Here is a 14,924-nt window from a genome sequence, read left to right as displayed (position 1 = left end):
TTGATTTTATGACAGGCTTGATATGGAACAAAGCCTGTACAAGAGAGTGAATATCAGGAAGCTTGGCAATCTTTCTGTGAAATAAAACAGAAAGAGCAGAGATTTGTCCCTTCAAGGAACTTGCAGACAAACCCTTATCCAAACCATCCTGAAGAAACTGTAAAATTCTAGGAATTCTAAAAGAATGCCAGGAGAATTTATGAGAAGAACACCATGAAATATAAGTCTTCCAAACTCTATAACAAATCTTCCTAGAAACAGATTTACAAGCCTGAATCATAGTATTAATTACTGAGTCAGAGAAACCTCTATGACTGAGCACTAGGCGTTCAATTTCCATACCTTCACATTTTAGGATTTGAGATAAACGGACCTTGAGACAGAAGGTCTGGCCTTAATGGAAGTGGCAAAGGTTGGCAACTGGACATCCGAACAATATCCGCATACCAAAACCTGTGAGACCATGCTGGAGCTACCAGCAACACAAAAGATTGTTCCATGATGATTTTGGAGATCACTCTTGGAAGAAGAACTAGAGGCGGGAAAATATAAGCAGGTTGGTAACACCAAGGAACTGTTAACGCATCCACTGCTTCCGCCTGAGGATCCCTGGACCTGGACAGGTACCTGGGTAGTTTCTTGTTTAGATGGGAAGCCATCAGATCTATTTCTGGAAGACCCCACATCTGAACAATCTGATAAAACACATCTGGATGGAGCGACCACTCCCCCAGATGTACAGTCTGACGGCTGAGATAATCCATTTCCCAATTTTCTATACCTGGGATATGAACCGCAGAAATTAGACAGGAGCTGGATTCTGCCCAAGCAAGTATCCGAGATACTTCTTTCATAGCTTGGGGACTGTGAGTCCCACCCTGATGATTGACATATGCCACAGTTGTGATATTGTCTGTCTGAAAACAAATGAACAGTTCTCTCTTCAACAGAGGCCAAACCTGAAGAGCCCTGAAAATAGTATGGAGTTCTAAAATATTGATTGGTAACCTCAACTCTTGAGATTTCCAAACCCCTTGTGCTGTCAGAGATCCCCAGACAGCTCCCCAACCTGAGAGACTTGCATCTGTTGTGATCACAGTCCAGGTTGGACAAACAAAAGAGGCCCCTTGAACTATACGATGGTGATCTAACCACCAAGTCAGAGAGAGTCGAACATTGGGATTTAAGGATATTAATAGTGATATCTTTGTATAATCCCTGCACCATTAATTTAGCATACAAAGCTGGAGAGGTCTCATATGAAAATGAGCAAAGGGGATTGCGTCCGATGCTGCAGTCATGAGACCTAAAACTTCCATGCACATAGCTACTAAAGGGAATGATTGAGATTGAAGGTTCCGACAAGCTGAAACCAATTTTAATCGTCTCTTGTCTGTTAGAGACATGGACACTGAATCTATCTGGAAACCTAAAAAAGTGACCCTTGTCTGAGGAATCAAAGAACTTTTTGGTAAATTGATCCTCCAACCATGTCTTTGAAGAAACAACACTAGTTGATTTGTGTGAGATTCTGCAGAATGTAAAGACTGAGCTAGTACCAAGATATTGTCCAAATAAGGAAACAACGTAATACCCCGTTCTCTGATTACAGAGAGTAGGGCACAGAGAACCTTTGAAAAGATTCTTGGAGCTGTCGCTAGGCCAAATGAAAGAGTGACAAATTGGTAATGTTTGTCTAGAAAAGAGAATCTCAGAAACTGATAGTGGTCTGGATGAATCAGAATATGAAGATATGCATCCTGTAATTCTATTGTGGACATATAATGCCCATGCTGAACAAAAGGCAGAATAGTCCTTATAGTCACCATTTTGAAAAGATCCAGAAATGGCCTGAATGAATTTTCTTTCTTTGGGACAATGAATAGATTTGAATAAAACACCAGACCCTGTTCCTGAAACGGAACTGGTATGATTGCCCCTGAAAACTCAAGGTCTGAAACACACTTCAGAAAAGCCTGAGCCTTTACTGGATTTGCTGGGATGCGTGAGAGAAAAAATCTTCTCACAGGAGGTCTTACTCTGAATCCTATTCGGTACCCTTGAGAGACAATACTCTGAATCCATTGATTTTGGACAGAATCTGCCCAAATCTGCCCCCTACCAGCTGAGCTGGAATGAGGGCCGTACCTTCATGCAGACTTGGGGTCTGGCTTTGGTTTCTTAAACGGTTTGGATTTACTCCAACTTGAAGAAGGTTTCCAATTGGAACCAGATTCTTTGGGGGAAGGATTAGGTTTCTGTTCCTTTTTCTGTTGAAAGGAACGAAAACGGTTAGAAGCTTAAGATTTAACCTTAGGTCTTTTATCTGAGGCAAAAATACTCCCTTCCCCCCAGTGACAGTTGAAATAATCGAATCCAACTGACAACCAAATAACTTATTACTTTGGAAAGAAAGAGATAGTAATCTAGACTTAGATACCATGTCAGCATTCCAATATTTGAGCCACAAAGCTCTTCTAGCTAAAATAGCTAAAGAGATAGATTTAACATCAATTTTGATTATATCAAAAATGGCATCACAGATAAAATGATTAGCATGTTGAAGCAGGCGAACAATGCTAGACAAATCAGGATTCATTTCTTGTTGCGCTAAACAGTTGACAGCCAAAAAGTTGATGCAGCTGCAACATCAGCCATAGAAATGGCAGGCCTAAGAAGATAGCCAGAATATAAATAAGCTTTAGCAGTTTGCGCCCTCGCAAGCCTAATTTTGCCAGCAAAATTGAATGAAAAAGCAGTCAATTGAAAAAAGACTATACCCCAGGTAAAAAATAATAATATTTTCCTAAATATGTTTTAACCCAAATATGAAACTGACAGCCTGCAAAAGGAAATATACATAAACATGACTCATGGCAAATATAAGTACAATACATATATTTAAAACTTTATAATAATGCATAAAGTGCCAAACAATAGCTGAGAGTGTCTTAAGTAATGAAAACATACTTACCGAAACACACCCATCCACAAATAGCAGATAGCCAAATCAGTACTGAAACGGTTATCAGTAGAGGTAATGGAATATGAGAGTATATCGTCGATCTGAATAAGGGAGGTAGGAGATGAATCTCTACGACCAATAACAGAGAACCTAAGAAATAGATCCCCGTGAGGAAAACCATTGCATTCAATAAGTGACACTCCCTTCACATCCCTCTGACATTCACTGTACTCTGAGAGGAATCAGGCTTAAAAATCTTAGCACTAACTTACTTCACCACCTCCATAGGATGCAAAATTTGTAAAACTGAATTGTGGGTGTGGTGAGGGCTGTATTTATAGGCATTTTGAGGTTTGGGAAACTTTGCCCCTCCTGGTAGGATTGTATATCCCATACGTCACTAGCTCATGGACTCTTGCCAATTACATGAAAGAAATTGGGTTTAGTATCCCTTTAATGGGTCATTCCAATACTAACAATGAGGTTCTATAATTTGTTTATTTGCAGAAATATTAAGTTCTGCACAACCATTGTAGTCACCAAGCAGGAAACCAATAGGGTTGGCAGCTACATCATGAAAGAAAAACTGTGGGCTTAGTATCCCTTTAAGTCATTTATCGCTACAAGGTACAAATAAACAATTTCTTTATGCTTACACTTCCCTATGATATTATCCAAGCAGTGCAAACTAAACAATATATTTATCATATTCCCTGAAGCACAAAACACTTGTTACTTTTTTTATTATGTGTCTATAACTAACTGTGTAAAAAAAGCCACAGTTTACTCACCCGAGAAGCTGTCTTTATCCATGGCAGTCAGGTTACGCGCTTGGTAAATGTAACAACGCAGATGGTATCGGTTGCCATCTTTAGAAAACAAAAAGACACAATGTTTATTTGACTTTTTTTCTAACAAATTCACGTTGTGCACAATTATGTGTGAATATTTGTGTGCATAGATTTTATCCTTTCAATATCCTTTTAATATGCATCCAAAAAACTATTGAGCTTTCCTCATTACAGTTTGATGTCACATTTCACACTAAACTGTTACACTCATTATTTAAAATGCATGATAAAGCTCTGAGTATTGGACATGAAAAAATAGTTTCCAATACTGAGCATCTACATATAGTGATATCAGTTTATCTCTGTGGATGTGTTTATTTACATGGCTGGCTGTGCATAGTATGTAGAGAGATGTACAGCCAATCAGAACTCGTATCCTCCATTCTATATAAAGATATCAGACATCACTGTTCCTGTGTATATATATATATATATATATATATATATATATATATATATATATATATATATATATATATATATATATATATATATATATACATACTTCTTTGTAGAGTGCGAAGAGGCCATTCATCTGTAACAGCACTGTGGGGATTGGCTTTTTTCTGATAGAGTATTTATATGTTTTGATTGAAGGGAAATAAAAGTGTAAAAGGAAAATGATCAAATGTGATAATGCTTTTTACTGCACTATTGCTTGTATATAACTACTGCTCTTCAGGGGTTAAACAGCTTCAGAGCACCATTTAGCTGGAGACGTCTGATGAGCCAATAACAAGAGGCATATGTGTGTAGCCATGAATAACCAGCTAGCTCCCAGTAATGCATTTCTACTGCTAAGCCTATCTAGGTATGCTGTTCAATAAAGGATGCCAACCTAATTAAGTACATTTGATAACACAGGAAAATTGAAAAGTATCTTAAAATTGAATCATGGAAGTTAAATTCCGACTTTCCTAATCCTTTAAAGGGACATTCTACTTGAAAATGTTATTGTTTAAAAAGATAGATAACCCTTTATTTCCCATTCCCAAGTTTTGCATAACCAACAATGTTATACAGTATTAATACACTTTTTACCTCTATGATTATGTTGTATCTAAACCTCTGGAAACTGTCCCTTATCTCAGTGATTTTTACAAACTTGCATTTTAGCCAATCAGTGCTGGTTCTCGTATAAACATTTTCATGCTCCACGGGAGTGAACACAATGTTATCTATAATGCAAACATAAACTATGTGCAAGATTTAAAAAGCACTGAGATAAGGATCAGCCTGCAAGGGCTTAAAAAGAGGCAAACAGAGTTTATAAAGTATATTGATATAACAATGATGGTTGTGCACAGGCTGTGGAATGGATAGTAAAGGTGTTATCTATCTTTTTAAACAATAAAATATCAAGTAGACTGTCCCTTTAACTTCACTTTCCATATAATGGTTCAGAAAACATGGCAACTTATGGCCAGATTAGGACGTGCTAATAGTTGCGCACAAGCGAAAAGGGGTTTATAACTGCTCCTTGCGCATGTCGGAAGTAGTGCACATGTTACAGGTTGAGAATAAAATAATTTGCTTGAACGCAATTTAATTTAATGCACGTAGGAATACATTAAAAAGTACAGTTACACTTTAAAATATGCAATAAAAAGATGTCAGAGAAAAAAAAGAACTGCAAAGGACTTTAACATAGAGATCCATACATACGCATCTAAATATGTCTATGTATGTGTGTATATATATATATATATATATATATATAGATGAGTGTACAGGTGTATTTTAAATATTTATGTGTTTTACTGTATATTTACTTTACATATTTCCCATTCCAATGTTCTTCACTTAAAGGATAATGTACTTTTTATTGTAAATACATATTTCTATATATATCTATATCTATCTATAGCATTATATCTATTCCTTATATTCTAAATAATCCACAAATTTATATATATATATATATATATATATATATATATATATATATATATATATATATATATATATATATATATATATATATATATATATATATATATATATATATATCAGTATGTTTAATTTATTTTATTTAATTGTAAATATTTTTTTATTATTTTGTATTCATATGTTCTTCACATAGAAAATAATACTGTTTTATTATTAAAGATATATTTATTTATTTTTATATATATATATATATATATATATATATATATATATATATATATATATATATATATATATATATGATAATGTTCATGTAAAATACATATCTATACCTATATATCTACAGGAATAGATATACAGATATATATATATATATATATATATATATATACAGTATATATGTGTGTGTTTGTTTACAATAAAAAGACATTAAACTGTAAGTGAAGAATATTGGAATGTGAAATATTCATATGTAGCACTCCTAAATAAATGCGTTCGGGTTACCTTGCGAGTATGGGTGTTAGTTGTTTGTTTTTATTTGCAGTTTTCGGGCTTCATTGAAGTCCATGGGGAATACGTAAATGCGTATTTCAGCTTTATGCGCATGTCATGTTAACGCTCGCGCAAATAAACTTTTTATTTTCTACTTATAATACAAGCGCAACACGATGTGTGCAGAAAACTCTGTTTAGCGTCATTTACGCTTGAGCGGGAGCGCTAATAGCCACACGTAATCTAGCCCTTAGTGTTAATAAAAAGCTAAATGAAATAAAAAGTAAAATTCATAGGTATGACAATAAACACAGACTGACACACAAATATTCATAATCAGCCTATTTACTCACATTCAAATATACAGGATATTGTAGGTCTGTTCACTCCAAAACTCATTGTTGAGCTTGCTTTACTGTCATCACTTTTATCATCCGTAATTCCCCCCTAAAAAGGTAACAACAAATTAGTAAATAGTCACATTCTGCACTACGGTTTGGTAATGACTCTACAATATACATATAGGTTATTAGAGAACAGGGAGATGCTGTGGGAAATAGAAGCTGAATATAACCGAATGGACAAGATCAATTTAGCATTTACTCACAATATGGCGAAATTGTAACCCTTAGGCTGTGTTTACACAGTAGCTGATAATGGCCTAGGGGTTTCCATTGTTGTAAAATGCTGGTAACAAGATAGAGAATACAATTTAAAAAAAGTTTCCACCTGACTTCTATTATAAAATTTGCTTCATTCTCATGCTATTCTTTGTTGAAGAGATACCTAGGTAAGTAACGTGCAGATGCGTGAAGCACTACATGACAGGAAACAGTGCTGCCATCTAGTGCTACTGTTAATGTATAACATTAGCACTACATGACAGGAAACAGTGCTGCCATCTAGTGCTGTACTGTTAATGTATAACATTAGCACTACATGACAGGAAACAGTGCTGCCATCTAGTGCTACTGTTAATGTATAACATTAGCACTACATGACAGGAAACAGTGCTGCCATCTAGTGCTACTGTTAATGTATAACATTAGTACTACATGACAGGAAATAGTGCTGCCATCTAGTGCTCTTGCTAATGTATAACATTAGTACTACATGACAGGAAATAGTGCTGCCCTCTAGTGCTCTTGCTAATGTATAACATTAGTACTACATGACAGGAAATAGTGCTGCCATCTAGTGCTCTTGCTAATCTATAACATTAGTACTACATGACAGGAAATAGTGCTGCCATCTAGTGCTCTTGCTAATGTATAACATTAGTACTACATGACAGGAAATAGTGCTGCCATCTAGTGCTCTTGCTAATGTATAACATTAGTACTATATGACAGCAAATAGTGCTGCTATCTAGTGCTACTGTTAATGTATAACATTAGCACTACATGACAGGAAATAGTGCTGCCATCTAGTGCTCTTGCTAATGTATAACATTAGTACTACATGACAGGAAATAGTGCTGCCATCTAGTGCTCTTGCTAATCTATAACATTAGTACTACATGACAGGAAATAGTGCTGCCATCTAGTGCTCTTGCTAATCTATAACATTAGTACTACATGACAGGAAATAGTGCTGCCCTCTAGTGCTCTTGATAATCTATAACATTAGTACTACATGACAGGAAATAGTGCTGCCATCTAGTGCTCTTGCTAATCTATAACATTAGTACTACATGACAGGAAATAGTGCTGCCATCTAGTGCTCTTGCTAATGTATAACATTAGTACTACATGACAGGAAATAGTGCTGCCATCTAGTGCTCTTGCTAATGTATAACATTAGTACTATATGACAGGAAATAGTGCTGCTATCTAGTGCTACTGTTAATGTATAACATTAGCACTACATGACAGGAAATAGTGCTGCCATCTAGTGCTCTTGCTAATGTATAACATTAGTACTACATGACAGGAAATAGTGCTGCCATCTAGTGTTCTTGCTAATCTATAACATTAGTACTACATGACAGGAAATAGTGCTGCTATCTAGTGCTACTGTTAATGTATAACATTAGCACTACATGACAGGAAACAGTGCTGCCATCTAGTGCTACTGTTAATGTATAACATTAGCACTACATGACAGGAAACAGTGCTGCCATCTAGTGCTACTGTTAATGTATAACATTAGCACTACATGACAGGAAACAGTGCTGCCATCTAGTGCTACTGTTAATGTATAACATTAGTACTACATGACAGGAAATAGTGCTGCCATCTAGTGCTCTTGCTAATGTATAACATTAGTACTACATGACAGGAAATAGTGCTGCCCTCTAGTGCTCTTGCTAATGTATAACATTAGTACTACATGACAGGAAATAGTGCTGCCATCTAGTGCTCTTGCTAATCTATAACATTAGTACTACATGACAGGAAATAGTGCTGCCATCTAGTGCTCTTGCTAATGTATAACATTAGTACTACATGACAGGAAATAGTGCTGCCATCTAGTGCTCTTGCTAATGTATAACATTAGTACTATATGACAGGAAACAGTGCTGCCATCTAGTGCTGTATTGTTAATGTATAACATTAGCACTACATGACAGGAAACAGTGCTGCCATCTAGTGCTACTGTTAATGTATAACATTAGCACTACATGACAGGAAACAGTGCTGCCATCTAGTGCTACTGTTAATGTATAACATTAGTACTACATGACAGGAAATAGTGCTGCCATCTAGTGCTCTTGCTAATGTATAACATTAGTACTACATGACAGGAAATAGTGCTGCCCTCTAGTGCTCTTGCTAATGTATAACATTAGTACTACATGACAGGAAATAGTGCTGCCATCTAGTGCTCTTGCTAATCTATAACATTAGTACTACATGACAGGAAATAGTGCTGCCATCTAGTGCTCTTGCTAATGTATAACATTAGTACTACATGACAGGAAATAGTGCTGCCATCTAGTGCTCTTGCTAATGTATAACATTAGTACTATATGACAGCAAATAGTGCTGCTATCTAGTGCTACTGTTAATGTATAACATTAGCACTACATGACAGGAAATAGTGCTGCCATCTAGTGCTCTTGCTAATGTATAACATTAGTACTACATGACAGGAAATAGTGCTGCCATCTAGTGCTCTTGCTAATCTATAACATTAGTACTACATGACAGGAAATAGTGCTGCCATCTAGTGCTCTTGCTAATCTATAACATTAGTACTACATGACAGGAAATAGTGCTGCCCTCTAGTGCTCTTGATAATCTATAACATTAGTACTACATGACAGGAAATAGTGCTGCCATCTAGTGCTCTTGCTAATCTATAACATTAGTACTACATGACAGGAAATAGTGCTGCCATCTAGTGCTCTTGCTAATGTATAACATTAGTACTACATGACAGGAAATAGTGCTGCCATCTAGTGCTCTTGCTAATGTATAACATTAGTACTATATGACAGGAAATAGTGCTGCTATCTAGTGCTACTGTTAATGTATAACATTAGCACTACATGACAGGAAATAGTGCTGCCATCTAGTGCTCTTGCTAATGTATAACATTAGTACTACATGACAGGAAATAGTGCTGCCATCTAGTGCTCTTGCTAATCTATAACATTAGTACTACATGACAGGAAATAGTGCTGCTATCTAGTGCTACTGTTAATGTATAACATTAGCACTACATGACAGGAAACAGTGCTGCCATCTAGTGCTACTGTTAATGTATAACATTAGCACTACATGACAGGAAACAGTGCTGCCATCTAGTGCTACTGTTAATGTATAACATTAGTACTACATGACAGGAAATAGTGCTGCCATCTAGTGCTCTTGCTAATGTATAACATTAGTACTACATGACAGGAAATAGTGCTGCCCTCTAGTGCTCTTGCTAATGTATAACATTAGTACTACATGACAGGAAATAGTGCTGCCATCTAGTGCTCTTGCTAATCTATAACATTAGTACTACATGACAGGAAATAGTGCTGCCATCTAGTGCTCTTGCTAATGTATAACATTAGTACTACATGACAGGAAATAGTGCTGCCATCTAGTGCTCTTGCTAATGTATAACATTAGTACTATATGACAGGAAATAGTGCTGCTATCTAGTGCTACTGTTAATGTATAACATTAGCACTACATGACAGGAAATAGTGCTGCCATCTAGTGCTCTTGCTAATGTATAACATTAGTACTACATGACAGGAAATAGTGCTGCCATCTAGTGCTCTTGCTAATCTATAACATTAGTACTACATGACAGGAAATAGTGCTGCCATCTAGTGCTCTTGCTAATCTATAACATTAGTACTACATGACAGGAAATAGTGCTGCCCTCTAGTGCTCTTGCTAATGTATAACATTAGTACTACATGACAGGAAATAGTGCTGCCATCTAGTGCTCTTGCTAATGTATAACATTAGTACTACATGACAGGAAATAGTGCTGCCATCTAGTGCTCTTGCTAATGTATAACATTAGTACTACATGACAGGAAATAGTGCTGCCATCTAGTGCTCTTGCTAATGTATAACATTAGTACTATATGACAGGAAATAGTGCTGCTATCTAGTGCTACTGTTAATGTATAACATTAGCACTACATGACAGGAAATAGTGCTGCCATCTAGTGCTCTTGCTAATGTATAACATTAGTACTACATGACAGGAAATAGTGCTGCCATCTAGTGCTCTTGCTAATCTATAACATTAGTACTACATGACAGGAAATAGTGCTGCTATCTAGTGCTACTGTTAATGTATAACATTAGCACTACATGACAGGAAACCGTGCTGCCATCTAGTGCTACTGTTAATGTATAACATTAGCACTACATGACAGGAAACAGTGCTGCCATCTAGTGCTACTGTTAATGTATAACATTAGCACTACATGACAGGAAACAGTGCTGCCATCTAGTGCTACTGTTAATGTATAACATTAGTACTACATGACAGGAAACAGTGCTGCCATCTAGTGCTACTGTTAATGTATAACATTAGTACTACATGACAGGAAACAGTGCTGCCATCTAGTGCTCTTGCTTATGTATAACATTAGTACTACATGACAGGAAACAGTGCTGCCATCTAGTGCTCTTGCTAATGTATAACATTAGTACTATATGACAGGAAATAGTGCTGCCATCTAGTGCTCTTGCCTATGTATAACATTAGTACTACATGACAGGAAACAGTGCTGCCATCTAGTGCTACTGTTAATGTATAACATCGTATAGCATCGTTGCTGCCTTATAGTGCTGCAGATACAAGCTTAAAGGGATACAAAACCCACATTTTTTATTTACTGATTCAGATAGAGCATGCGATTTTAAGCAACTTTCTAATTTACTCCTATTTTCAATTTTCTTCGTTCTCTTACTATCTTCATTTAAAAAGCCGGAATGTAAAGCTTAGGAGCCGACCGATTTTTGGTTCAGAACCTGGGTTACCCTTGCTTATTGGTTTGCTAAATGTAGCCACCAATAAGAAAGCTTATTTTTGTGCTTTTCACAGAGGAAAACTTTCCTGTAGTATATGAGTCTGATCCTGCCTAACAAGGTCAGTCCAGCCATGAAATACCAGGCAATTCTCCTCTGAACAAGGAAAACGGCAACCCCAGACAATCGTTTCGGCCTTCTATGGGTTGTCTGTAGGGTTGCCACCTTGGCCATGTTTTCCTGGACACTTATGAGTTACACATGCTGCAGGGTGTGCAGAGAGGAACATGAATAGTGCTGTCCAGGATCACTATTTTTTTCCTGTCCAGCAGCACGATGCATGTTTCCCTCTGAACACCCTGCAGCATGTGTAACTCATAAGTGTCCAGGAAAACATGGACGAGGTGGCAACCCTACAGACAACCCATAGAAGGCCGAAACGATTGTGCAGCCATATTCCTCTAAGCACATTGAGCAAGAAGTCTGCGTCTGGTTTCCCCCCTCACCCTTAGGGAGACTTTAAATACATACAGAATGAGAAGCAGTCTGCGAGGAACAAACAGCAGCATCAGTAGATTGTTCTATGGCCCGGTTACCACCTAGGAGCAGCCTCTTTTTGCCCAATTGTGCTTTTTACAGAGGAAAACATTCCTGTAGTATATCAGTCTGATCCCGCCTAACAAGGTCAGTCCAGCCATGAAATACCAGGCAATTCCTCTCTGAACAAGGAAAACAGCAACCCCAGACCATCGTTTCAGCTTCGTCAGTGAAGTGCAGCCATATCCCTCTAAGCTGTTGCTCCTCCTTCCCCTTATCTCACTGGGCCACATGCCGCCCTATAAAGCTTCTGTTCCCCTGGAGTCCCTGGGGCCGCATGTAGCACTATGGAGCTTCCCCCTGTGTCCCCAGGCCTTTTGCATGCAGGGATGTTTTTCCTTCACTGTTGTCCTCTTGCAGTCCATCACTGCACAACAGGATACAAATATTATGGTATTTATGCTCCAGATCTTTCTTGTTTATCTCATTCATTCTCAATACAGGGCACCACACATTAGAAATCACACACCAGGAAAAATGCTGAGCATCCACTATAAATGGGATGTTGATGATGAATGCTGAGATCTTGCCAACCATAACATTGTAGCAGAAGAAAGTTGCAGCAAATTATCTTGCTCTAAGTTTAGGTAAAGAACTGGGTTTTAAAAAAAATTAAAAACTTATATAAAAGTGCAATAAATAAGTAATTGTATTAGAACAAAATGAAAAAACGTAAAAAAAAAAAAATTGCATAGAATAAAAATATTTATGACTATGGGCCAGATTACAAGTGGCACGCTAATGCTAGAGTGAGACACGACAAGCAGCATTGCTGGACCGAGTTAAAATTAGTGCACAAATAATAATACAAGTCCATGATAAGTCAGATTTACCAAAGAAGGTTTAGGGCTGCCAATATCACTATAGCGCACCCACTACTTTCAATGGATATTGCAACCACTAAATAGCGCTGATATTACAAGTTAAAAGTTAGCCTAAATAGTGTTAGAAGAATTAGCTCCACCAGAGACCTGAAGTGAAGGGTTAAAAAATGTTCCACAAAACACATGTAAAGCATATAAAATAAAGTTTTACACTCATCTATAAACACATTTAATAAAAAAATAAAACATTTATATTGATAAAAGGTTAAAAAAGTATATGGCAAGGCTGGAAAGGGCTCCAATGTGTGTGTGTATATATATAGTATATGCTTTAAAGAAGAGAGCTCTAAATATGAGCTAACAAATATTAGATGAAACTATATTTATGGGATCATTATTTTGTTTCTAATATGTTTCTATTGTTTATCCGTTGCCATGGTTACAGTATGACATTTTATATTTACATTGGAACCAGAAGCGACGTAACTTCTGGTCCGCAGCTTTTTTGTAATGCAAGTTTGACACGCACGGCGTTGGGGTTCAAGGCTGTGTTATAATGTCATTTGATTCATCGCATCTGAGAAGGGAGGTAAAGTTTTTGTAACACTGTGGGCTTTATTAAGCCATTTGTTATCACTTGTATTTTGAAATATCATATTAAACGTTGGCACGATTGTTGAAAATCTTGTTAGTGCTCTCTTCTTTGAAGCATATATATATAAATATATATATACACACATATATATATATATATGTCTGTATATGTTCATATAGATATAAAGGTATATAGCGCAGTTTCAGGTTAGCAAATGAACGATAAATAGAAAAGGTTTTCTTTAGCACTGCCATAGAAGTCTATGAGGAGAGGGCGTTAGCACGGTTGCGATATATATGAAGTCCTGAAATTAGCGCGCCTGAGTCTTTCGCTTACTAATCTGAGAGCGCCAATTCTTTACCTTGAGTAGATTTAGCAATCATGAGCAATAAAAATGTATTGCTCCACTTGTAATCTAGGCCTATATCAGGGTCTTTATCATACATAAAATATAACATAGTCTTCTTAATATGGGTAATATAATATGCAGTTTTCCTTGAGTCCATAAGAAATGATAGTCCAATAATAAAAAAATCATCAGTTGGTGTATCCATGTTCAGCCATTTAATATTTGTTTTGGTTATCAAAATATTGCCATTAACACAAAATTACCACAGCTATGCAGTAAGATCAGCTGTGACACATCCAGCGGGCAAACCCCATTTAACTCTTTGGGGCCTATTTATCAAGCTGTGTATGGAGCCTGAAGCCCCGTGTTTCTGGTGAGCCTTCAGGCTCGCCAGAAACACCAGTTATGAAGCAGCGGTCTAAAGACCTCTGCTCCATAACCTGTGCGCCTGCTCTCAGGTGGCGGACAGATATCGCTGGAAATCAACCCGATCCATTACGATCAGGTTGATTGACGCCCCCTGCTAGCGGCCGACTGGCCACAAATCTGCAGGGGGTGGCATTGCACCAGCAGTTTACTAGAACTGCTGGTGTAATGATAATTGCAGAGAGCGTACGCTGTCAGCATTTATCGATGGGCAGCGGACATGATCCGCAATATTGGATCACGTCCGCTCGCATCATGATAAATAGGCCCCTTTGTACGCCAGTGGAGTTATCTCTAGCCCTACACCCAAATCTTGAGCAGATATCCTTATTGTTTTATAATAATATTGTAATATTTTTGCAGCAAGGTTCTGCATTTTCTCTTTGCAGTACCTGTTGTAACATCTAGCAAAGTAATAGGAAAGAAAGGAAAACTTACTGAAAGGCATTATAGTAGCATACAAGCATTCTCAATAAGGCATGTTTATGAAAGAAGTGACGATA

The 14,924-nt window shown here is 37.0% G+C and overlaps 1 protein-coding gene across 9 annotated transcripts in view; it reads right to left on the bottom strand.

The window, feature by feature from the left end:
• Positions 1-14,924, bottom strand: part of DYSF (dysferlin) — a 780,712-nt gene that overhangs the window by 275,446 nt on the left and 490,342 nt on the right. For all 9 annotated transcript variants that reach the window (XM_053704344.1, XM_053704350.1, XM_053704349.1 and 6 more), the window contains 2 exons: positions 6,552-6,645; positions 3,757-3,834 (listed from right to left, as the gene is read on the bottom strand). In XM_053704344.1, the coding sequence (XP_053560319.1) occupies positions 3,757-3,834; positions 6,552-6,645 (172 nt within the window). The remainder of the gene's footprint in view (positions 1-3,756; positions 3,835-6,551; positions 6,646-14,924) is intronic.

The sequence above is a fragment of the Bombina bombina genome, chromosome 2 (genome assembly GCF_027579735.1).
Source record: "Bombina bombina isolate aBomBom1 chromosome 2, aBomBom1.pri, whole genome shotgun sequence".
NCBI classification, from domain to species: domain Eukaryota; kingdom Metazoa; phylum Chordata; class Amphibia; order Anura; family Bombinatoridae; genus Bombina; species Bombina bombina.
Note: the sequence above shows the minus strand (reverse complement) of the source record. Positions and strands in the feature narration are given on the sequence as shown.